The sequence below is a fragment of the Arachis duranensis genome, chromosome 7 (assembly GCF_000817695.3).
Source record: "Arachis duranensis cultivar V14167 chromosome 7, aradu.V14167.gnm2.J7QH, whole genome shotgun sequence".
NCBI classification, from domain to species: domain Eukaryota; kingdom Viridiplantae; phylum Streptophyta; class Magnoliopsida; order Fabales; family Fabaceae; genus Arachis; species Arachis duranensis.
In genome coordinates, this window is record NC_029778.3 from 11,311,995 (window position 1) to 11,339,392 (window position 27,398).

Genomic DNA, 27,398 nt, shown 5'->3' on the forward strand with positions numbered 1-27,398 from the left:
CTACTTGTTTCTTAAATAATCTTTTTCACTTATTTTTAAAAGTATTAACAAGTATAATAACCCGTACCATGCATGTGATAAGATAGAAATTATAATTCTAAACTTTTGTGTTAAAATTAATTTCAATTATAATAATTTAATTAATAAAAAAATAATTTGTATGCATTTTTTTAATATAGTGTTAATTGTATTAACTATAAAATAGTTATTTATTCTACTTTTTTCAATAAATCAAACATATATACTCAATATGAACATAAATAATCTAGTAATACTTAAATTCACTAACAAAGTTTTATATGTTGGTTTACTCTGAAGTAAGAACATATCAAAATCAACTCAAAATAAAGTACAAATTAATAGAGAATCCTAATGCAAAAAGTTTTGCAATAAACAATAAATAATTTAAACCTACTGAATAACAATTCAACGCTATTCTTTGATACCTGCAAAATATATATCTGAAACAACATTGTATCAATGTTAGTATATAAAATTATATGATTAACGTAATTATAAAATTGTTTATCAGGAGAATAAAATAATACAGATTTTTATGATAATTTTAATATTCTCAAGCTATTAATGTACAATAAGAATGCATTATCCATTAGCTCCTAGAATTGTTAAATTTTTTTAATTGATAGTAATAAATTTTAATAAATAAATAAATTTAAGTAAGACATTTTGTTATTACCCTTTTATTATAAGCTCTCAAAAACTTTTCTATATACCACATTCATCGTGCAGTTATCTTCCAAGTGCACATGATCTTGCAACAGCAGCACTTGCAGACCATCTTTACTGGTTACCCTTAGTAACGTAACATACAATTGACTATGGGTAAAAACTGGCCTTGAAAGGTAAATTCCAACTTTCGATAGAGTTTTTCTATAGAACTTATTTATTGTCATTGCAAATGACATGATAATTAAAAATTGTCTTCTTTAAAATCTGATCGATAATGTTTCATTATTTGGAATTAGATTTAGTATTGAGATAAGAACAATATTTCCAGCTTTATTATCGGTTAAAGTTTTGCACTCTATCACATGATTTTGGGGTAAATAGAGTTTAGTTGAACTGTGTCTGTATTAGAAAAAAAACAAAAGGAGTTGTATAGATATATGTTTTGCAATATTTATTTACGTTAATTTTTATTTTTCATAAGCTACTGTTACTTTTAAAATATCTATTTAATACATCATATGTTAATATTAATAGTATTTTTTAAAAAGATAGTTTTAAAAATAATTATAACATGATTATAAATATAATATAAATAAATATGTTAAATAAAAGGTTAAATCAATATGCTTACTAATGCCCTTGTTAAATTTTGCAAATTGGATAATTAGTATGTATTTAGTTGTTTGGTGATCACATAGATAATTGAGTAGTTGAGTTGCAAATTAATTCTAAAGTGTGCATTTAATTTTTTCTCATTTCTTAATAAAAGCAGAAATTAACAGAAATAAGTAATAATATATAATAAAAAAAGATTTTGCATATGAATATATAATAATCTATTGTTACAAAACAAATTATAATTGTAAAATTTTAAATCTTCACATATTGTAAATCATGGAGATCAACCACAATATAATGGCCACTTTTTCCTATTTTTGACCATGATATAAGTTCTCCTTTTCCAGTCAAGAGTCTAATAACATCTAATTAAAAAAATGAATTAAAAGCATGAAATTAAAGACAAATAAATGAACAACACAATAATAATAATAATACAAATTAACTACATACCAAATAAGTTAGCCTTTTCATTTGTTTGTCTCAATATATCAGCATGTGATCGAGAAAATTGAAATGATTGTCAGGAATGTTACGATCATCGATCGTACTTACTATACGTGACTCCTTCTTAAAAGTTATTTTACACACATGTGCAGTCGGAAGATAAATTCTGTTTGATTCCTCAATCAGAAAAATTTGAGAAGACACAAACCTTCCCCTTGATTAAATCATTCTCAAATATCTTTGTCAAATAATTTTTGTTTGAACAATGAATTTTATCACACTGTAAAACAAATTAAAAATGAAGACCATTAGCACTTATAACTCTATTAAATCACTTGAAGAAATCATAGAGGATAATCAACCTACCTTATCATCTATGAGAACCATTTTTAGGTAAGCTATCTTACTCTTGTCAAATTTGGATGAGACTTTCCATAACCTTATAATCCTTATCTTTATTTTCCAAACCTTTTCATTACATAATCTATTATAGGTAATAATACTATTGATAGAATCATAGCTTGTAGCCATTAGGTATTAAAAATAATAAAGAGAAAAAAAAATATGAATGAGATACGAATTTTCAACAATTGACTATTACGACTTGCTATATATATATATATGTTATTCACATTAATTATATGCCAAATTTTTTGAAAGAAATAAAAGAGGAGATATATAGATATGTATAATATTAATGCTATATATGAAGCATGTTTAAATTGTTATAATTATAGAGACTTACTATAATTATATCAAATTTAATTATGACTATAAATAAATAAAATAGATAACGATCAATACTATTTTTTTATATTCAAAATATACTGTAAAGATAAAAAATAAAATCACTAATGATTAAAAATTTGAGTGAAAACAAAACTCGATAATAAAAATTAAATTTGTTAACTAATTAATTTTATGTCCATATATTATTATTATTATTATTATTATTATTATTATTATTATTATTATTATATACTGATTAAAATTATAAATATGTACTGATAAAATTATTACATATGAATGAGAATTAGAACTATATCAATTATATCAATTATATCAATTCAAAATTATTATTATTATTATTATTATTATTATTATTATTATTATTATTGTTGTTGTTGTTGTTGTTGTTGATGTTGTTGTTGTTGTTGAAATTGTTGAATAATGACGATAATTTACGTGAGAATAACTTTTACCTATAAAATATCTAAAATTAAATAATATTCAAGTATAACTAGGTGACAATTATAATTCAAATTATTGCATATAAAGTCACGTGAATTATTATTATAATTGATATAATTGCTATATATACTCTCAGTATTATCAATTATCAATTTAACTATATCAATCATATTCAAATTATTAGTCAATAATTTTAATGCAAATTCTTGCTATAATTAAGTTATTCTTATGTTATTATCTTGTATTAATCGTTATAATTAATTCAATAGAGATATTTATTCAATATATATGTTATTTATATTAATTATATGTCAATATTTTTAAGAAAGAATTAAAAAAAAGATATATAAATATATAGAATTTATTGTTGGTTTTTATGGTTTCTATTACGTTTAATGAAAATTGAGCTATCTAAAAAGTAAATATTGAAGTGATTACTATATCATTTTGTTATTAAGGTAATTACTTATTATTAAGGTAATTTATTATATAGATTTTAGTAAAACAAAAATAAATATGTAAATTACTTGTTATTAAAGTAATTTTTTATTATATATAATAATTACACATATATTAATTTTGTTAAAATTATATAATTTTGTTATATCATGATTAGAATTATTATCTTCTATCATGATTAGAGAAATCTCGGACAATGAATAAGAATATTATACCTGATATACACACAGTGGCGGAACCAGAAATTTCATAAGAGGAGGGCCAATTAAATATAAAATATAACAAAAAATTAACAAAATATGATTTGTAGCATATATATCAAAAAAGTAATTATATTATATAAAAGTTAATGTTCAACTACATACTTTAAGATTTTGACATTTTTAAACTTGCTCGACGATGCTTCATGGAACTAAAATCATCAATTATCATCTCTGAAGTAAATTTTGAAGCAATTTCCTTTTCAATATATACAATCATACAATCTGCTAAAAATTCATCTTTCATCTTGTTTCGAAGCCTTGTTTTAATAATCTTCATAGCTGAAAAGGCCCGTTCAGTTGTTGCTGTTGTCACAGGGAGAGTCAAAACAAGACGAATTAATCTATCTATTAAAGGATATATATTTGATTTTCCTGTCTCTGTCAATTTTTGACACAATTCAGCAAGAGTAGACAAATTCTGAAAATCTGGAGCTTTAACCACATCAAGTTCATAATGTTGTAACTCATAATCCAATTGAATCTTTTCTTACTCAGAAAAATCTAAAGATAGAAATTCTTTGCAAGATTGCATATGTTGCAAACACTGAATAACTTGAAAGCATCTTTAGGATCTAAAGATGTACTCAATATGAGGAGCTCGGTTGCTTGCTCACTAAATCTACTATTTAGCTCTTTCAATTAAAAATCTATCACGCTAGTAAAAATGTCAACACGATAGTGGTGTTCAACAGTGACAACATCCTTTTTACGACGAGACCGAATTATGTCACTAAAAGAAGCACCCATATCAAGTATCTGAATAGCATGATCATTGCAGAAAGAACCAACTTTCTCCAAAAGTGCTCCTCAACTACTATCTCTTAACTGTTGAATCAATGACTTTGTACTAGAAACCAGATGCATAGCATTCAAAATGTCTTGAGATTTTTGTTGCAATACTTGACAAAGTTTATCAGTGATTCCCATGATTTCTTTCATCATATGCAAAATGAAAACAAAATCAAATGATAATAAAGATTTAAGAGCATAAGTAGCATCACCACGTTGAGAATATGTAGATCCATTAGTAGCCAAATCTTCCAGAACTGAAGTTGTTGCTCCAAACATACGTAAAAGGCTGCAAATTGAGTTGAAGTGAGAGCTCCACCTAGTATCTCCTGATCTTTTTAATGTGCCAATTCGATTTGCTCCCCTTCCTGTTTCAATTTGATTAGTTGCAACTAAATGAGAAATTTCAGTTGTATAAGCAGATCGTAATTCATCATTACGTTTGCAAGAGCACACAACATTGATAATATTACTCAAACTTTGGAAAAAAGCATGAACATCAACAACTTCTTTAGCCGCGGCAACAAGAGCTAGCTGTAATTGATGAGCAAAGCAATGAACATAATATGCATAAGGACATTCTTGAATAATTAAAGCTTGTAACCCTTTCCACTCTCCACGCATATTACTAACTCCGTCGTACCTTTGACCTCGAACATTTTGAATGTTGAGATTGTGATGAGATAATGCAGAATAAATCTCTTGTTTTAGAGTAGCAGAAGTAGTATCTTTGACATGACAACATCTATTAGCCTTTCTTTGACAAATCCATGCTTATCAACAAATCTAACAACAAGTGTCATTTGTTCTCTTCTAAATTCATCTCTAGCTTCATCAACAATCAAACAAAATTTTGCATTACCAATCTCATTGCGAATTTCATTTTGCACATTTCTAGCAAAAACATGTAGAATTTCCTTTTGAATAGAAGGTGATGTGTATATTGCATTTTGAGGAGCATTATCCAAAACAACTGCATCCACTTCTTTATTGTAAGAAGCTAATAATTTTAACATTTCAAGAAAATTTCCTCGATTCTGAAACTCATGACTCTCGTCATGTCCCCTAAAAGCACAAGCTTGAAACGTTAACCATCTGACAGTATCAATAGAGGCTTTAAGACGCAATCTATTGCTTAAAACTTGTTGTGAGTTTTGCTTAGCCAATACTTTGTCAATGTGACATAATTGATTAAGCAAATCTTTACAAGACTTAACAGCAATATTATGAGGAGAATTAAGAGATTTACCCACATGAGATAAAGATGCACAATCCTTTCCATTATTCACTTTTTTTCAATTGCGAAATCCTCCTGATGTGAATGGACTTGATTTTCTAGAAAATAAATAGCATGGAAGACAAAATGCAGCATCCACTTCTGGCGAATATTCTAGCCAAGAAAAACTCTTAAACCAATGAGCTTTGAAACGACGAGGATGACTTTCTAGATCAGAAAGAGGGTACTCATCCATAATAAATTGATATGGTCTAAACTTTATGTATGCTCTACGGATTTCATCTTGTTGATTGATAGGATAATTTCAAATTTGCGGACGCTTTCTGGGATCACGCATCAATGTATCAATATTAACTTGATCTATTTCAGTCCTTGTTATTTTGGAAGCAGGGGGTTGAATATCTTGCTCAACAAGTTGTGGCACAGGTTGTTCAATAATATTTTGAACATTACTCAAAGAATCTGAAGCTGAATTTTGTTCATCATATATTCTCTCTTTTCTCTTGAAAAATGAGTGAATTGTTTTCATCTTTGACATTTTTAACTTGAACTATCTAACAAAAAAAACAAAAATAATTGCATATATATTATTTTCTTTAAAAAAAATATTAAACCTATTGAGCAATAACAAATAATTTTAGAAACACAAATATATAATAACCAAAAATAAAGTTATTGATTTACCTGATTATTTTTTGTTCCAAGTCTCACAAAAAAATAATTCTATTGAGTTTTGTCCTCACTTCAATCTTTGAACACTGTCCATTATAAAAAAAAAATAAATTAATTATTTTAAATAAATAATGTAAATAATACTTGACATTGTCATTAACTTAAAAAAAATTGAAATATACCTCTTTGAATCTTTGTTGTGCATTCAATGGTTAATATTTTGCTGTTCACTTCTCTTCAATGATTTTTCTTCATATGTCTTGTTTTGGTATGGAAAGAAAATTAGAATGAGAAGAGTAGAAGACAAAAAATTTGGAAATCACTAAAAGAGAGAGAAAAGTGGCACTGCCTCTGATGGTTTGAAACAAATATTTGAAAAATGTACTAGTGTTACTTTAATTAATAGTATGGGCTTGGGCTAGTATAATAAAACCATTTTTATTAATTATTAGAATGAGCTATTTGTTAACAAGAGCAACAATAATTCAAATATCTAATACATAGTGCAGTTTCTACTAGAAAACTAGTTATTACAGACGGATATTTTCGACGGATTTTATCCCATGGAAATACAGAGAGAATTTCAGAGAGATTTTTTGTCGGAAAATAAAAAAAATGGATTAACATAAATTACAGACAAAAAAAAAATCCGTCAATAATTTCATCGAAAAAATTAATTTTTTTTCCGTGAGAATAGTTACAGACGAAAAATTCGTCTATAATTAAATAGACAAAACAGTGCGTTTTGTTAAATTATTACCGACTGTAATTTAAATTTTCCGTCGGTAAATATTGAGATAACTGAAATCTTATCTCTATCCACTCGATCCATTTACACTCTACCCATGTCAAATGAGCTTCTTCCTCTCTCCGTCACTGAGTTGCTTCTTCTCTCCATCACACCAGCTTCTTCCGCCGCTGTCGCCGCCGCTGGCGTCACAGATCTCTCTCCGTCGTACCTTGCGTCGCACGGGCTCCCTCCGCCGCCGCATCCAACCCTAACCCCAGAGCTTCGTCGCGCCTCCAACCCTAATTCCAGAACTTCGTCGCGCTTCCAACCCCTTCTTCGCCGCTCCCTCCATCGACGCTCCCTCCGTCTCAAAGCCTCCGTCGTGCTCACTCTCTCGTAAGCCTTCAAACGTCGCTCCTTCCTCCATGGCTGAAACCCGTAACGCTCTGTTTTTCCTCCTACGTCGCCGGTCTCTGTCTCCTCCTGCGTGTGGCTATGCTGAAGCTCCATGGGAAGGATATACAACGGATTCCATGGGTGAAGCTTTACCACAGCTACAGAAGTACCGCGAGACTCGATTGAAGCAGTACAAGAACTACGAGAACCTCTCGTTCTCGTGAGGATCTCGACAAGGTGAACACCTCAGCTGCTTCACGCTTTCACTTCTGATTCAGATGAAATTATGAATACTAATTCTAATTCATTTTTAAACTCCCTGTTTATTTATTTATTTGGCAGGAGTGTTTGGAAGTGCAGAAGGAGAGGGCCTTCTGTATTGGCACCACTTGGGTAATGATCACCACATGTTTGATATAATGACTGTGATGTCTTTTACCTTCATTTTTATCCCTTTGTTCTACGATACATCACATTACAAGAATGTGTTTTTTTTATCCCTTTAGTTTTTCTATAAATTACTTATCTTCATATTCAGTGATGTGCAGATTCTCCTTACATGGAAATGGTACTTTGTACTGTTCAATTTGTGTGTTTGTTCTATAACTTGAAAGCTTATGGTTACTTCTTAATGACGGTGTTTCTGTTTATTTGGTTGTTTGACTTGTATTAGTTTCAGATTAGTTTTCCTTTTGCTGATATATATGTCTGCCACTAACCTCTCTTTTTAATTTAGATCTACAACTGCAGTTGTCCTGAGGTGAGCAGAAAGTATCAGTTTAGAAAATTAGATACACCAATGCTCAAGAGTAAGACTAGATAAACACGATAGAAAATTAGAATATGCTTTTAATGCAGTTTATCTATCCCCTTTTGTCTTTTTTATTTTGGGGGAAAATTGTTATTTCAAAACTTTCTGTTGGTTTGTTGTTTCTGATCCTGAGATTCTTATTGTTTGTGTGATCCTAGAAATCATCTTTTGGATCGATTCGAGTGGTGTATATGGCGAAGCAAAGTGTTTATCCTAATAAGGAACATGAAGGGATTGCTCACAATTCTTCAGGGCCCTGGTGGAGTCTCTTTGGATCTCAATATGGGGAATCTTGTGGCCAAATGAAACCCTTTTCACTGGAGATTCCTAACTATGTTGATCAAATTGCCACCGACAAGCAATCGGCGAGAGGAGCTGAAAACATATCTGGGAAAGGACATACAACTCAGTTTACCATCTTTCCAGGTATTTCAATTGTGTTCTAAACCAAACTGTGAATAGTTAATTGATAAATGAATATATAAAGCTGTGTATAGTTTGGGAAACCAAAGATAAATTAGAGAATATTCTTTTCTATTAAGCCGTGGATGGTTAGAAAGTACTTTGGAGTGCATCTTTTCTAAGGTCACATGGTTAGATAGCTCTGATATGAGGACCTTTTTTGTTGTTAAGTTAAATTATTTGTTAAGGCATTGGTGAAGCTTCTTGTTATGAATGGCGGGTCACAATTAATGCAAGGAAATGGATTTTTCATTTGAAATCTGAAGACTTTAAGATAACCTTTCAAGAGGGTTTACTGATATCAAAGTGAAATCGTGTTCTGCTTAGTGACTTGTGTTTAAATTGTTGTGGCACTACTGCAAAGGAATTGAATAAACAGACATGCAAGAGGTTATATGCAGAACCATGTTATGAATTCGGCTCACCAAGCTCTTGATGCCTGATTCTATTTCCATTGCTTATTTCATCAAACAGTTCATAACATCCATTTTCAATTATTACTTCCTTTTCCAAAAACAATAAAAAAGCAAAAATAAGCTAAATTTTTTCATGAGGTATTGAATTTGGTATCTGTAGTTCAAGATCTGATCTAGCTATAAAGTTTTATGATAAACAAATTAGGAGTTTGTCATCAAAATTAGCGATCCCATCCGATGAGTGTTCTTTCAAATATGACTCACCAACCATAGAAAACAGAATCAATCTTGCTGCTTGCTTAGTCGTCTTTTAGTTATGCTATATATATAGTTTAATTATTTTATATGCATAATTAATACTGCATGGCTTTGTGTGTTAACCAAAGACTAAAATAAAATGCTTTGAATCATAGAAACCTGATGAAGCATATGGACCAGCATGGAATTCTTTGGTTTGCAAGGACTTTAATTTGGATCCTGCATTACACATTTGATTTATATGAGTGTTTTATATTCTTCTATTTCTAGAAAAAATACAAGATTATTTATTAAAGGAGCATATAAAAACAATGACTATGATGCTTCTCCAAGATTATTTATGGTTGTTCCATTTATCTCAGTTACCTTTGAGAATATGTAGTGGTTGTTGAAGTACATAACAACTAGCATAAGGTTAATTTATCATGATATGTGTAACTGGTTTAACTCATCCGCATTGATTAAAAAGGAAGTGATAATCTGCAGCCTAAGGACTAAAATGCAACAAACTAATTGCCATTTAAACCTCAGGATGCAGATTAGCTAATCCTTAACCAATAATAATTCACACTATATACTCCCACTGATATAAACAAATGGAAGAAGCTAAGAAACAATGTAAAAGAAGAAAATAAATGTTCGTATTATTTGGCTCTATGTAGTATGGATTGTGTTGCACTGTTGCTAGGCTGCTAGCCATGCTTTATAGTCATTTGCTGTTTTTTAATATATATATATATATATTATGTGTGCCTATTGCCTAAGAGATGAATTTTTTAGTATATATATATATATTATGTGTGCCTATTGCCTAAGAGATGAATTTTTTAGTGTATATATATATATTATGTGTGCAATGATTTCTACCATTAGATGTGTTTAACACTTGATTTAAGGGTTGAATGATGTGTGCTAGCTTAGTGTACAGAACAGAATGAGCATGAGTGAAGTTTTGATGTTGCAAAACTTGTGTAGATTGAGAGACGTGGACTCCCTTTGACACCGGAGTCATTGGCGAGTATTCTGCCTTTTGCATCCATAACATTCAATACTGATGATGGTAATGGTGGAGATTGCAAGCCTGAAGTAGCTAAGACTGGTTTGGGCTCATCTGCTGCTATGACAACTGCTGTAGTTGGTGCTTTACTTCATTACCTTGGTGTCATAAAGCTTTCCTCTTCTAAAGATCAACAGGATAGGAAGGATTACACAGATATTGATTTGTTGCATAAAATAGCTCAAACTGCTCATTGTATTGCCCAAGGAAAAGTTGGCAGTGGGTTTGATGTTAGTTCAGCTGTGTATGGCAGTCAACGTTATGTGCAGTTTTCACCGGAAGTGATTTCTTCCGTACAAGTATTCAGCACTTACCCTTTTAATGTGTCTTGTGTTTTAGGCAAAAAATGCTTTAATTATGTTGTTTTGCTGACATTGCAGGTTGCAGCACAAGCATTGCCTGCACCAGAAGTTATCAGTGACATTCTGAATGGAAACTGGGACCATGAGAGGACTGAGTTCTCTTTACCACCTTTGATGACTCTGGTAAGCAATTTAAATCTCTTATACCCCCACATTTTCCTTTTACTTCAGGTTGAATGACTTTCTTATCAGAAGAATATGAAGTCTATTGGTTAATATTCTGACTATATATCGTTTTTTAGTTACTAGGAGAACCAGGAACTGGTGGTTCATCTACGCCATCAATGGTTGGTGCTGTAAAAAAATGGCAAAAGTTTGACCCGCAGAAATCCCTGGACACATGGAGAAGATTGTCACATGGGTGAGGCTGCAGGTGTTCCTGTAAGTTCCTTTCATTGATTTGGCACTTATTATTAGGCTTCTTCTGGTTGGATGATGTTGATTATAAATTATATCTGCTGGTAGAATATCACTACTCTTTCCTTGCAATTCATGCAGATTGAACCAGAATCACAAACAAAACTTTTAGATGCTACACTGAACTTGGAAGGAGTGTTGTTGGCTGGAGTTCCAGGAGCAGGAGGATTTGATGCTGTCTTTGCTGTTACTTTGGGAGATTCAAGCAGCAATGTGACAAATACATGGAGCTCACTAAATGTTCTTGCCCTTCTGGTTAAAGAAGATCCTTGTGGCGTTTCTTTAGAAAGTGCTGACCCTAGAACAAATGAAATCATTTCAGCTGTATCTTCAATTTATATTGAATAATTTATTGTAAATATTGTTTATTTTTAATACGATGAATTTGTTTATTTTTTGAAATATTATAAATATTCGAATATAAATTAGATAAAAATTTGTATTAAATTTATATTTATTTTGTATGAAAACAAGTTAATTTTATAATTAGAAAAAGTAAAAAAAAATTATTTTACCTTACAGACGGATTTACAGACAAATTTTCTGTCTATAATCATGATTTTCCAAAGTTTAAATTACAGACGGAAAATCTGTCGGAAAATCCGTCTGTAATTACAGACGAAAAATCCGTCTGAACATCTATCTGTAATTACAGACGGAAAACGGAAAATTCGTCTGAAAATTCGCCTGTAATTACAGACGAAAAATCTGTCTGAAAATCCGTCTGTAATTACAAACGAAAAATCCGTCTGTAAGTTTGTCGCCTTCAGGAAATGGAGGGAGAATTTACAGAGGGAAAATCCGTCGGTAACTAGTAAAAATCCATCGGTAATTTTTCGACGGAAAAAAAATTCGTCGGTAAATAATTTCCGACGGGACTTTTACAGAGGGACAAAATCCGTCGGTAACCAAAAATCCGTTTGTAATAAAGACTAAATCTGTCTGTATTTATCTATTTTCTAGTTGTGACCATGGCCACCTTAGGCCCCCCTAGATCCACCACTGTATACAACAACTCTACACTAATAGCACGTGCCATGTCGTATTTTTCAAGACTTATATTTAGGAACATATAGAATTTTAACAATAATACACGGATAATTGAAATAGTTTATATACGGGTTTTTCAAGTTATTATTATTATTATTATTATTATTATTATTATTATTATTGGATAATGAATAAGAATTAGAATTATATCAATATTTTAAAATTAATATAATTAAAATAACTAAAAATATTTAAAATTAATGTGCGTTATTAATATCATAAGATTTGATCATTTTATGATTAGAATTAAATATTCTTATCATGATTAGACCAGTGCCATTATCATATCATTATCATATATTATTATTATTATTATTATTATTATTATTATTATTATTAAATATATTTTTAATTGATAATTAATAACTAGTTTAATAATGCATTAAATATTGATTTGATATAATAAAAATTGGCAGAAATTTAGTTGGTAACGTAACGAAATTGTTCTAATTAACATGTAGTCTACTTGTTTCTTAAATAATCTTTTTCCACTACACCATATCCGACAAATAGCAGTGGTTATTTATATTAAATATACTTATTTTTGAAAGTATTAATTATATATTAACCAAAAACTTTTGACTACCTATCATTCTTGTTAGAAGGTATAATGAATGCTACAACGGAGTCTCCTTCTAGAGACCGTAGCCTCATTTTTTTAAATTTTTTTTGTTTAATGAATATGAGAGATGAGATATAAGTATATAACATAACATATATCTATTAAATTGATTTTGACTTTATATATAAATTAATTGGTTGTTGTTAACTTGTTATTATTTGACTGAGACGTTTTCAACGTGTATGTAAGACTACTAAGACTAACCTAATTCTTTAACCTTCCGAGACTAAATTAAAGCTGATAAGACTATATACAAGTAATAAGAAAAGGTAGTTACCAGTCAACTTCATGTTGGAGTAGTTCAGTATAAACCCATGCATGCATGTTGCATAATCATTTGTATATATACAATATTTATACTTATATCCTATATAATTTAATGATGTATTTATAATGGATCAAGTTTCTATCCTTGATCAATTCATGTTATGTTAACAATGCAAGAGTGAAGGAAATACGTACTATATCTAGAATACTCATCAAACAATCAATAAGTCTTGAAGAAAAGTCAAAATATCTCTATCATATACCTCCATTTCTCCATTCTCTTTCTTTTTCTCCCACTTCCAACTTTTCTAGAAGAACTACTGTTGATTATTTAATGAATTCTAGTTGTATATAAATAATACTGCCTTAGTACTTAATTCCCACAATTAACTTTTTATGTTTATATTACTATAATTTAGGTTTAATTTATATAGTTGCTGAATTCATATACATGTTTCTGATTGGAGATTAAATTATCCTTCTGTTTCGGCCTGGCACTCGGGTTTCCAAAACTGGCCAAACGATAGCCTGATTCCTAGGCCCAAGTACTCCGTATGTTCCAAATTAGGCCAAAAAATCAAAGATCGGTAACTAATATTCAAATTTAAATAATTCTCTTGTCTTAGCTAATAAAAAAAATAAAATAACAATACAAGCTATATAAAGGGACATTATACATTCATAATTCTTATTTATATCTGTTAGATTCATTTTGATTTGAACGTTGGAGTATCTTTGTAGGTACCATTCATGCTATTCAAAGGTCTAATCGTGTCGTCATCAAGGCCGAGGAGTCCCAGTCCTCCCATCAACATGTATAACGAAGTCTTATACACCTTCCATTTAAATCTTTTTCAAACTTCATTTAGTTGGGTGTTCATTGATAAGAGATTCATATAGTATGTATGGGATCTTAGGTTGAAACCTATTAATAAAACAAATAAATAAATAAGCATAAGATTAATAGCTGGCGCCTGTAGCTCAGTGGATAGAGCGTCTGTTTCCTAAGCAGAAGGTCGTAGGTTCGACCCCTACCTGGCGCGCATTCTTTCTTATTTTTTTTTCTGCTCTAAAACTTTTCTATAAACTGAAGAAACTCCCATCACCAACCAAGCTAATAGGTCAATACATTAACTTATACCCTACTTTGATTTCAAATGGTTATTCATTAGATTAGATATTTTCATATGGGTATACACATGTAGGGCAAGGATATATCGAAGAAGACTATTATATTATCAATACCAATTTTAATTCTTAACAAGTACATACAGTTTTTTTATGCACTCGAAAATTACATTGTATATATCCTAAACTTGACTAAAAAAAGAAAAAAAAAAAAGAAACGTATGAATTTTGCTATCTAAAAGCAATATATTTTTTTATTGATTTGTGCTACAAATAAAATAGAAGTTCACCAACTGCCACAAATAAAACAAGCTTGATGATATCTATCCTTTAAGGCCATGATATCAGCATATGATTGTCTCTTTGTATATGAAGCTTTAGCATTTTGGAAGATCAGGAGGAGGTGGAAGCAGTGACTCGTTGGGTCCTTCTCCATTGTCTACCACGAATGCCATCTTAAGTCCCCAGGTTGTGTGTACTTCCAAGTGGCAATGAAGGAACCAAACCCCTTCAAAATTCACACAATATTGTATCCAACAACAATTAATTAGCCAAAACAATCTAAATAGACCTAGCTACCATGTTGATTATATTTTTGAGTGTTTAATTTGTACACTGTTAAGTGTCACTTGAAAATGCATAATAAATTAAACTATTTCATCTCAGTTGCACAACTATAAACTAAGCATAACAATGTAACGGTTTCAATTTTTTTCATTTATTAAATTGTGGGATAATTGACCTTTTTCTAAAAAAATGGTTTAGAAATGAGCCAAACAATTAGATGTGGCAATGCATTCGATAGAATAAGGTTTAAACTCAATTTAACTTGAACCCACTCTAAATCTCTCAATCTGATTTTATCCAACTTGATTCATAAAACAAATTTATTTTCACTAAGACACAATATTTAATTTTTTTATATTTTATCATATCTTTATTTATGTACTAACAACAAATTAAGTTATTAGTTTGATAGCACTAAATATTTCTATAAAAGATTAGAATTTTGGTTTAATTATCTGATTGTTTGTTATATGTATATTTATTTTATCAACATACACATTATATATTAAAAGTGTGAATTGGACAAATAAAATTGGTCTAATACCCAAACCCACCCTATCTTACTCGTTGCGGATGTAATTGCCAAATTCTGCAAAAATACTATTTGTACACTAAAATTAGGAAAAAATGAGAAAAAGAAAAAGTAAATTGTTGGTACCTGGATTATCTGCCCTGAATCTTATTGCAGCCCATCCAGCATTTGGTACCCCAATTGTGTTCCTCTCAACAGGGTCAACAAGATTAAAGGTCAAGGGATCCTTCTCCGGGTCAAAGTTCCCTAGCCCTTGTCCAACAACAAAGAAATTGTAGCCATGCAAATGAAAGGGATGGTTCTCAGGCGCTATCATTGCAGTTCCTTGTAGCACAAGCTGAATACTTGAATTGAATTTCACCCTATACAATTTTGTTCCATTGTTGCTCTGAAGATTAGTTGGTTGAACCCCAGTATAATCAAAAACCATAGGTGGTCTTGGTGGAAAATCCTCAGTGAAAACACCAGGGATGTTATAGTAATTTGCTTCAAGGAGTGAAGTTGTTGGCATCACGAATGTAATATTGTTAATTGCAGATGCAATCCTTATCCCCTGAAGGCATGTATCACAAGGGTTAACCCCAACAGTTATTGCAAAGAAAAGGTCATGTTCTATAGTTAATGGAACTCGTGCAGGGTAGATGTTTGTGTTAATGCTTCTTAGAGAATCAATGAATCTGAATGTTACTTCAGTTGCATTCACAGCTGGAATAGTACTTAACATTGTTTTGGAGTATGGTGGTGTCCCTTTGTAGCGAAGCGTCGCCGTCGCCGTCAAGTTGTCGAAGCCAATTGGTGCATCCATGAATGGTGTTATTGCAATTAAGTACTTTCCAACAGGTTGGTTTGCGGTTAAAAGGACATTGGTGGTTTGGCCTGGACTCAAGAATATTGTGTCAATCTCAAAGGGCTTAACATAGGATGCATCTGCTTCAACCACTGTTAATTTATGGCCAGCAATTTTGAAGAACAGTTCATCATTCAAAGCTGCATTCACTATGCGGAGTAGATAGGTCTTGCCACTTTCAACATGCAGAGTATATCCTGCAAATTAAAGGTTGGTAATAATATTTTACCGATGATTATTCATTTTCAAATGTTATTTTAACTTTGGAGCGATAATGTTAGAAGTCCATAACATACACTTTGATTATTATACAAAAAATTTACAACCATGTTACATGTATAGCTCTACATCAAAATCAGTCATCAGTATAAAATATCAAAATACAAAATACACATTAAACATTAAATTAAACTACATATATATTTATACATAAATATATAATAGCTGATTTTTTATGTACACATACTATTTTTTTAAAAAAATTATATTGATGATTCATAAAAAACTTGTAAAATAAATCCTAATTCATATATACCCTGGAAAATGCAACCGGCAACTGGTCCTGGATGGCCATTGATGGTGTGTGCATCTGATATGTTTGGTGGCCCACCGGATTTTGTGGCCTCATCAACCACTGCTTCGACATCCGACTTCCACCATTCACCTACACTCCACAAAAAAGTATACAGTATAAAAAATATCGATAAGATAATTTAATACAAAGTAGCATAATACACAAGTTTTGGAGTCAAATGAAAAAAAAAATAAAAGTTACCTAAAACAATTATCTTTTCATCGTCAGGTTTAGGAAATGGATAGGGAATGCCCCTTTTAGGCAAAATGACAATAGCACCATGCACTGTAGCCCTTAGCCAAGTGATATGTGCATGCCACCAAAGTGTTCCTCTTTGATCTGTGATGGTAAAGTTGTAAATATAGCTCTGCCCTGGCTGAATTGGACATTGTGTTACATATGCTGGTCCATCATACCAACCACTTCGAAACTGTTTGATTCCATGCCTATATCGTAAGTCCAAAAATAAATCATCTAGTCAAATTTTCTCTCTTTTTCTTATTATTTTATTTTCATCATATCACTATACAAGTTTTCTGAGTTCCTTGCAATTTGTGTAGTAATCTCTCACCAGTGGAGTGTAACATTGTAGGGAACATGATTTGTGACCCTTACAATGACGGTGTCATCCTCCCTTGCATGGATAGTTGGCCCCGGGAATTGTCCATTGACTGTCACAAATGATTTTGTTGAGCAAAGCTTTGTTGTGTTCTTCAACACCACCTGTCATCACCAACATAAATTCTTTGCTTTAAAGACATCAGGATTCCTAGACACAAATGTGTCTCCATTTATCTTTACCTTTTCAACGGAGAATCTTAGTAATATACATACCTACCCTATATTACGTGTACACTAAAAATCAGTCACTCGTAAAAAATATATATTAGAATATAAAATATATATTGAAAACGAGTTAAATACATATACAAATACATAATTGATTTAGTGACTAATTTTTTATGTATATATAATACTTTTTAGGAATAATTTATGATATTATGTCAACATAATATGATTTTGATTTGTATTCACTTTGGTTGCTCAATTAGGTGCTGTCATACAAGAAAAATCAAAATCAGTTAACTTTAATAATTATTATCTCAAAAGATATTTTTATTTACATGGTAATGGTAATACATGATTAGATATTTAATGTAACAAAATTATATGACACTATATATAAACTTCAATAATATTTAAATACCTTTGATATTTGAAGTTAATTTTTATCTCAAGTCACTTATCATGAGGCAACAAATTAAAATTGAGCATGGAAAATGTGTTCATACTAATTGGGTGCAAATTAAACAAGTAGGGAAAAATATACAGTTAACTTTAGTATTTATTATTATCTTAAAAAGATATCACTTTTAGTTAAGTAGATGTCAATAAAAAAATACTATCGATGTAAGTGTATAGATACTAAACTTCAAAAGCCATGCATTTGAAGTTAATTTTTCTTCTCATGCATGCCATTTGTTATGAGGCTACAAGGCATGGGAAAACAAACTTACACTAAACTTGTAATGACGAACCAATGAGTGAACAAACGATGGAAAAAAAAGAGACGCCATAAACATTATTGCTAGAAGGCGTGGCTCCATTTTCTTCATCATCATTACCACCATTCACCAATTAACTTTTCTATGTGCTCAAATTTTTCTAATAACATTTATATTATAGTCTCTCATTTATGAATTAATTAAAAATATGACCAGGTACCTTAGCATATATATAATAGAACAATGTTTTTGATGCCATGTCATTTTACAAAAAGTAGGTGAGACTATAAATAATGCCGGCCACATGCATTATAATTTTATTAACCAAGCTTTCTTGCATACTACACAATGGAGCCCTCACCATGATGTGTATTCATTTGTGCAATTTTCAGCTGACATAAAGCTTCTTATGAATTGAAAAATACTTCCCAGCTGAAAATATATATACTTTTTTTATTTTTTATTATTTTTTCTCATTAGATAGTGCCATTTGCATGTTTTTTTTTTCTACCTCCAAATCACCTCTTTTTTGTATGTATTATTGGAAACTTATTAAGCTCTTCCAGAAGATTTACATATATATTGTTAATTATTACAGTGCTGGATTAAAGCTGTTTTGACAATGATCATTTCAAATTTAGTGAGAGGCCAGCAAATAAATGTCAATAGCAATGGAATTTTGTTGTTGAGATATGGTTTTCAGTTCATGCACTACTTCATGACCTTTTGTGGATAGCTTGTTCCTTTTAACTGCATATACAGCAACATGTCAAATTTTCTCATTGCCCAGTTGTAGTGCACTCAAAATTCTTTGATTTCTATTTTTTGTTGGCCATTATTCTTTTTTACCACCATAATGACACAAATAATAATCCTTCGGGAATCAATATGAAAATATATTATTTAATATTTATGAATAAGTTTTATTTTTTAATTATTTTGTTATATAATAAATTTGATTATTCTAATAGCTGATTATTTTCTTAAAAAAATATGTAAAATAATATATATAAATGTACATAAATACATAACAATTAGTTTTGTGTTTACGAAGATCTTTTTATTTTTTATTTTTTTTTGGGTAATCATAGAGTAGACAATATTTAAAAATTATCAATTTCATAGGAGTAAATTTAATAAATAATTTTATGTAAAAATACTAATTACCTTATAATTTTTGTTTTACTTAAAAACAACCTACCTTACAACACACATAGATGAAAATGAACAACTTCGGACTGAAAGTAAAATATAATAGACATATATCCCAACATGTTATCCATTTGTTCATTGTATCTTTTTATGTAATTAAGTAAAATAAATTCAAAAATATTATTCTTCTTTTTCTTACATTCATTATTCCTTCTTTAACGTTGTTGTCGTCGTCACTGCTGCCACCGTCGTCGTCACTGTTGCCACTGCCCGTTGTCATTTTCGTTGTCACCACCACTGTCTTCTTCTTCTTGATGTTGTTATTATTTATTTTTTTTCTTTATCATCCTCTCTTATTATCATTTTCTTATTATCATTATCACCGTCATCATCGTTTTCATCATCTTCTTCTCTTATAAATGTTTAGAAAATTATAACACATAAATTTTGATGCATAATACATAAACTTTAATGCACAACACACAAATTTTAGTATATAGCAGAAAAATTTGTTAAGGACCACATATCCAAAACATTTACCTCGAACTTTTAATTTATAGTGAACACAAAAATCTTGTTGCATAGCATAGAATTTTTTATGTGCATCATAAAAATTTTTGAAAGACTATATATTCAGAATATTGACTCATCCAACTAACAAAATACATTTTGCAGTAAAAATTTGTGCTATGTACAAAGATTGTGCTATGTGAAAAAATATGTGTGCTATGTGAAAAAATATGTGTGCTATATCGATGAGTTTGTGTTATATACAAAATTTTATGTGTTATACTTTGAAAATTTGTGTGCTATATCAATAAATTTTTGTGTTCTCCAATAAAAATTAGTGTGCTACAGAAAGTGCGAGAACAAAAAAAGAAATAATAACATATGCACGTTTTTTTTTGCTGAATTTTACACCAATTTAATTAAATTTGGTTACCAGAAAACTTGTACGGTAATATCACTCAAATAAATTATACAACTAACCAAATAAGAAATTCCAGAGAAGACCGAATACAAAATACATGGATATATTTACAAAAAAAGATGATTTTATTTCGAAGGTGGCATCCACAACCCCTTTGAATGATATAAGAGGAGCCGCCTCTAAATGATACATGAAAACTAGGTTTACTTTAACTCTACTACCCAAACTTAGACTCAATAATGCCATTGGTGTTTTTTTTATTCCTTTTATTTTAAAGAACTAGTGTTCACCTAATTTGCAATGAAGGTAAGGGTTAATCGACATGAAATTAGACAATTATGCATAAACAACATTATGCCTAGCAAAATAATAAAAGGAAAAAGAATTTTGCACGTACACTCATAAAAGATAGACACTAAACACCTAAGAGAGAAGAGCGAAGAAGCAAGATATAAAATATAAGTGTGGCCCATATGTGTTCATGAGTATGTAGGATTTTGTTGGTTGTGGAAAATTGGAGTTTTAAATAATATTCCTCATAACAAAATTCTATACCTAAATATTTAAAATTAAGGATCCAATGTCTCATATATAAACATATAGCACATTATGATAATAGTGTTATCCTTATATCACACATAAGACATGAACTTAGTAACCCAAATAATAATTATATAATGTTTACTCCAAGTTTCAAAATATTATAAATTAAACACCAATTATTTGAAGGATAATCACAGAGAATCCCACCAAAATATACATTTGGCCAAGTTCTAAAAATTCAATTTGATCCAATCAACTTCTGACCATGAGTGCTCCTAGTTAGATTATTAAGCCATGAAAGAGATGTGAAAATAAAAAATTAATCACAAGTTTTTATGAATCTTTGTCAAAGAGATGCTGCTTTTACACTTCCCTGAAAAATTATATTCCGAAATTCCAACATATTTTTGGTATTGTACAATGAAGTTAATTAAGTTCTTCAAATCACCATCACTTTCCAACACTTAGTTGGAATTGAACTATTGAAAGAGTTTGACATCATAGTAAATACATGTTTACTATTATCATTCTTGTGGTATTACAGGGATAGATTTTGGTAAGTAGACAATAAATTTTATAAATATATGAACAATGAATTTTAGAATTGATTTAGTAAAGTAAAAAGATATATTCCACCTCCAAATTACTTCTTAAACCTTAATATTAGGATAACTATCTGCACATTTAGTAAATTAAATATTCAGTAATTATTAATTGTACATGAGTAAATCAAATCAAAAGAAATAACCATCCAATTAAAAATAATGAACATAGTCATCTACATACCTATTGAATTAAACATCCGATATATTTATTGTTCACATTGTTTTTTTATGGTTAAGGATTATAATTGTTTTTTTTTTTTAAGTTAGAAGTGAGACTTGAATTCGCAATTTTTTAGATGAATAGAAAAAATTATATCATTTGAACTAACTCTTAGCTTATAACTATTTTGTTTTGTTGAATTGAAATGTGAACTTGTACATTTTTTTTAATTGTTAAAAACACGCGACCCAAAAAGGAGAAGTACAAATTATGTGACCCGTTGTTAGACCTTCTTTGGCATTATCATCAAGAATTAACGATTGGCCACTCAGTTACAACCAAAAAATTCAAACAACAATTAGGAGCCAAACATAAATAAACAAAATATTAACAACAAATTAAACAATTTTTTCCGTATGTCTCTCTATTCATGTTGTGCTTGTTTTGCTCAATTCAAACCTTGTTAATGCACCCATTTTGTCCATACCTCTGCTTCTATTAATGCTATATTTGTCCATTCTGCTTTGAATTTAAAGTCTTTGTCACATCGAAACTCCACAGTCCACACTCATATTTTGAACTCATGGTTTCATGTTTATTATTTTGTTTCTTAAATACCTTTTCTCTCATCCTACTTCTTTTTTACCTTTTATCCACTCCACTGTATCCTTATTATTAGTCACCAACTTGATGTCCTCTTCTTTGATTTTCACTTCTTCCAGCAAGAATTGTAGCACTATGTCTATTTGTATACCACACCTATTAATTAAACTTTCTTGTACCATCCTACACATATAGCACCTCAATTTTTCTTCACCCAGGTCTAGATATATATCCTCCACCATATACTTGTTTACATCACTCCTATACAACACACAACCACCAAATAAATGTAATATCAATTATCCTTACTGCCATCTTCACTCACAAACTTCTCTTTATATTATTTTTCTTCTACACACCATTGATTAACCAGCTCTTTATTCTGTCCCCAAGCATTTTTTTTTCAATGAATATTTTGCTTTCAAAGATAATTATATTTCTACATCTCCAAATTGATCATACAGTGACAAAGTAAAGAATAAACCACTTCTTTTTTTCATGATGTGAACTTGTACATTAGTAGGTATAATTAAAGATATCGATATTTTCTATTTAATCAATACTTTAAAATTAGTTTTTTATTTTTTAAACACAAATTGTCAGAAAATCATCAGCAGATAATGACAGTTACTAAACACACCATTGATTATCCGCCACTATATTCCGTTTTTCTGGTAGTGTTCATCCAACCAATATAATCATCCTGGCCAGTAATCTCATGTTAAAATTGCATATATTTCTTTTTATCTATATTTTTATTTTGCACATATTCACCACTTTTATTTTTGTAATGTTTAATTTGGTAATGATCAAAGAACCTACTTGATTTACCATCTTAAGTAAATATTGTACTCGAATCTCCTAGAAATTAGTTGTGCATATCCAATTAGTTAAACCCAAACCGAAAATGATAGAAGGCCCTTATAGGTGTACCATTAATAAATATTGTTTTGGCACAATAATAATCACACTAGAACATGATTAGTAACCATTATATATCACCCTCCAAAGGATCTAACATCAAAATTTTCCCACCTCACCCCAACAACAAAGTAATTGAACCATCACCATATTTTTATTTCATCATTAACGGCCATTACTAGTGCAAGTGATTCTTGTCCTACAAAGAATTTGAATTATTCTCTCTCTCTCTCTCTCTCTCTCTCTCTCTCTCTCTCTCTCTCTTTTAGTTAAAATGTTATGTATCTTTATAAAAGATGCTCAAGAACCTATTTGTTATTTTCTTTAAATTAAATATTTCTTGTTACTCAATTCATATTGTAATTCCAATAAATATGTTGATGAACAAAGGTGAAAATTAAAAGAATGAAATTATTATTTACTTTATGTGTTTGCTAGACACTTCTTCTTGATGCAGCTTCTATAGCACCCTCAATCCTATTAATGCAAGATTTATAAACAAATCCAAGATAATCAACTATGCTATCCTCGGATGCATCTTCTAAAGGGTTTATCTCAAAAGACCAATTAATAAGAGTTGAATTATCCCTATATTCAACTAATCTTAGTGAATTAATAGATCCATCTAACCCTACATTGCATGCTTCCATTCTATAAACATAGCTATGTGTTGAAGAATCCATTGAAACCAATTTTTCCTTGATCCATGACCTATCTCCATCTTGTTGAGGAAACATGAAGCCAGAGACTAACCTAACATAGCCAGGTTCATCTTCATTTCCAGATAAGGTAGTGCATCTTTCTACCATTGGCATCCATTCTGATAATCTTTTGGTTTGAGACACTAAGCTCCAAACTTGGTCAATAGGTGCACAGATTATGCCACTAATTGAACCATGCCATTTGCCATTTCTAACATCATTATTATTGGCCTCCTGTGGAAGTAATTTTTTAAAATGATTTAGCTAATGCATAATTGTTAAGAGGGTAGAAAACTACAAATAGAAAGTTATATCATTTCAATACTTTTTTTTGATTTAATTACTCTTTGGTTCTATAGTTTCGCGAAATTTTCAATTATGTCTCTATACTTTTTTTTCTTTTAATTGGGTCTCTGTACCAAATTTTTTTTTCAATTAGGTCCCTCTTAATAATAATTAGCTTAATTGTATAGGGATCCAACTAAAAAAAAATTGGTGCAGAGACTCATAAAAAAAAAAGTATAAAGACTCAATTAAAAAAAATTAGTGCAAAAACCAATTAAAAGGAAAAAAATATATGGACCTAATTAAAAATTTTGTAAAACTATAGGAACCAACGAAATAATTAAATCTACTTTTTTTACATCAGTCTTTAAGAGGTTTTTATTTATTTAAAAATTTAATTTTAATGTACTAATAATACAAATCACTTTACATAATAATTCTTCAAGTAAATACTTAAATAAGCTTTAGTATTTGTAAAATATCTGTTTTTGTTTTATTGGTCATTATAAAATTTATTTTTTGGTTTTAGTAATATTTAAAAGTTATTTTTTCTTTTTACCTCTGTCGCTATTTTTTTATTTTTTATTTTTTTGCTAAGATAAGCATTTAACTTAATTACAGTTCAGCACTAAAAAAAACTAATAGTAGCGATGAAAATAGATAATCTTTAACTTTAATTAACTAAAACTTTTAATAAATATATTATAGAAACTAAAACCAAAAGTATTTATAAGGTTTAATTACTCTGTCGATCTCTATAATTTTACTGAATTTTCAATTAGGTTTTTATATATATATATATTTTAATTGGATCCTTATGCCATATCAGATTTTGTAACTAAGTCTATATCGTGACAAAAATATTGAAATTAACAGAATATTCTATTAAACTATATAGAATATTCAGTCAAGTATTTAGATATATTCGTTTTGTTTAACGGAATATTCTATTAATTTTAATATTTTTGTCGCGGCATGGACTTAATAATTACAAAATTGATATAGTATAAGAATTCAATTAAAAAAAATATATATAAATCTAATTGAAAATTTGATAAAATTATAAGGATCAACAGAATAATTAAACCTATATAAAAGCTAAAATATATTAAAGTGAAAGGTAAATGTCACCAGCCATATACAATTATTTGATCTAAAGCTAAATGTCATTTTCACTTTTGAATATTGATACGCTATTTATTGCTGATTGAACTCCACCAGTGTGCATGCAGAATTGTATGGACTCAAATAATAATAATCTATCTTTAACCAAGTTGATCTATTATAGGGCCAAATTCTCCTAGAGTAATTATTTTTATCAAAAGAAGTATTATTTAAGGAGAACAAATGTCAACTACTTAAGCCATCAATACTGGTTATTAAAAGTTCCTTTTCATACTTAGAAGAATTGGATATTATTTTCTGCAACAATTAACATCGTTATAGAACATTTTTTTCGGTTAGAAAGACTAGTGTACATGTCTTTACCTAAAAGAAGGAATAAATTATAAAATCAACATCGAAACATACACTCCAACATTAACATACATACCATTTTTATGTTCTGAAGGTCAATGCATCATGCTTGGCAATGGCAATAGTCATCAGTTGTAGCGTTAGCTTTGTATTAAGTCTAATATATATATATATATATATAAAACAATGACTAGACTGATAACTCCAATGCCTTCATATATGTATTCGGCTATTCGCGGTTACAACAAAGACTAAAATAGCTGTAATACATCCAAAGTAGCAGCCAAAACTTTGTACTAAAAGGTTGGAGATGCGGGGTATCGATCCCCGTACCTCTCGCATGCTAAGCGAGCGCTCTACCATCTGAGCTACATCCCCATTTGAAAGAAGACCTTATTGATAAAATATTACAATTACCTTTTTTTTACTAATAAAGATAAAATATATCTTTTGTCCTTTAAATTTGGCAAAAAATTTAAAAATATCCCTAAATTTTATTTTGTTTCAATTTTGTTCTAAAATTTTTTTATTTGTATCAAATATATTCTCGACGTCTAAATTATCAAAAATTTTAAGACTAATATAACAATAATGTATAAAATTTATGCTTAGTTTTCTTGTATTGAAGGTTGTTTTTATAAAATTATCGTTGAATCTATCTTAAATTTTTTAAAAAATTAACCGTCATAGTATATTTTAATACAAATAAAAAATTTATAAAAAAAATTAAAACAAAATAAAATTTAAAATTTTTTTTAAAATTTTTATTAAATTTTAAGAATAAAAACTATACTTTATCCTACTAATAGAACAAAAACATGCAATGATTGCCCTTCCACTACTGCAACTTGTGGGGACACACTACTGGCCTATTAACTTTGCAACAGGCCCAACATATTTCTTTGACCAAGTTTGTATTGTTGTATAAGCATCTTTTCATTCTTTTTGTGTTATTAATTCGAATCAGCCCAAGCGGCGCAAAAGAGTAAAATAAAATCAAGCAATGGATACTTCCCGTTTCAAGTTGTGAATGTGACCCAGTGACAAAAAAAAAAGTTGTGGATGTGACCTGACCAAAAATAAAAAAAGGTAGTGAATTGAAGTGATTGACCTTGGATCAATGGCAACATCACCGGTCTCGTCGTGCTCGTAGCTTGGTTGTCGTTCTCCGTCAAAGGTAGTGTTATTAGAACCGGACCAATCCGTTCAGTTAGACCGAAAATCCGATGAACCGATAACAAAATTAGTTCGGATGAACTTGTTGATCTGACAAGAAAGAGAATCAACGAGATCCGATTTAAACCGCTTGGATTTGACGAAAATCGGCAAATCGGTGGGTTGAAAAAAACCTGGACCGGTTCGAATTTTAATTATTTTTTTATTTTTTTTCTTAAGTGAAACAGCGTCGTTTCGATTATTAAAAAAAAACTAAACTGAAATGAAAACCCTAACTTGAAGCCTCCCATTCCTTTCCCGAACATATTCCCTTTTTCCAAACTCATGAGAGAGACCTGAGACTAAGAGAGACCCATTCAGCCAGTGCCCCCTCACTGTGCTCACAGTCTCCTCTCAATCTACTTGACCACAGCCAGCACCACCTCCATCGAACAGTGCAACGTCATCGGCTCCTGTGTGTCTGTCGGCTCCTGCTACT

At 29.9% G+C, this 27,398-nt stretch overlaps 2 protein-coding genes, 2 non-coding genes and 1 pseudogene across 4 annotated transcripts; 2 read left to right on the forward strand and 3 right to left on the reverse strand.

The window, feature by feature from the left end:
- The first annotated feature begins 7,199 nt into the window (after positions 1–7,199).
- On the forward strand, positions 7,200–11,677 carry LOC107457754 (phosphomevalonate kinase, peroxisomal-like; annotated as a pseudogene).
- Positions 11,678–14,184: 2,507 nt separating this feature from the next.
- On the forward strand, positions 14,185–14,257 carry TRNAR-CCU (transfer RNA arginine (anticodon CCU)). Its single transcript has one exon. It is a non-coding gene; the product is annotated as a tRNA-Arg (tRNA).
- A 242-nt stretch (positions 14,258–14,499) lies between these two features.
- On the reverse strand, positions 14,500–18,549 carry LOC107457753 (laccase-4). Its single transcript, XM_016075926.3, has 6 exons — positions 18,380–18,549; positions 17,434–17,585; positions 17,064–17,308; positions 16,824–16,952; positions 15,568–16,485; positions 14,500–14,850 (listed from the first exon to the last, which is right to left on the reverse strand). Exons 1-6 carry the CDS (start codon positions 18,491–18,493, stop codon positions 14,720–14,722), a joined length of 1,689 nt encoding a protein of 562 aa, XP_015931412.1. The 5' UTR covers positions 18,494–18,549; the 3' UTR covers positions 14,500–14,719.
- Positions 18,550–23,716: 5,167 nt separating this feature from the next.
- On the reverse strand, positions 23,717–26,107 carry LOC107457733 (uncharacterized). The gene is made up of 2 exons (XM_052251487.1): positions 26,078–26,107; positions 23,717–24,217 (listed from the first exon to the last, which is right to left on the reverse strand). Exons 1-2 carry the CDS (start codon positions 26,105–26,107, stop codon positions 23,717–23,719), a joined length of 531 nt encoding a protein of 176 aa, XP_052107447.1.
- Positions 26,050–26,122, reverse strand: TRNAA-AGC (transfer RNA alanine (anticodon AGC)). The gene has a single exon. It is a non-coding gene; the product is annotated as a tRNA-Ala (tRNA).
- Between the last annotated feature and the right edge of the window lie 1,276 nt (positions 26,123–27,398).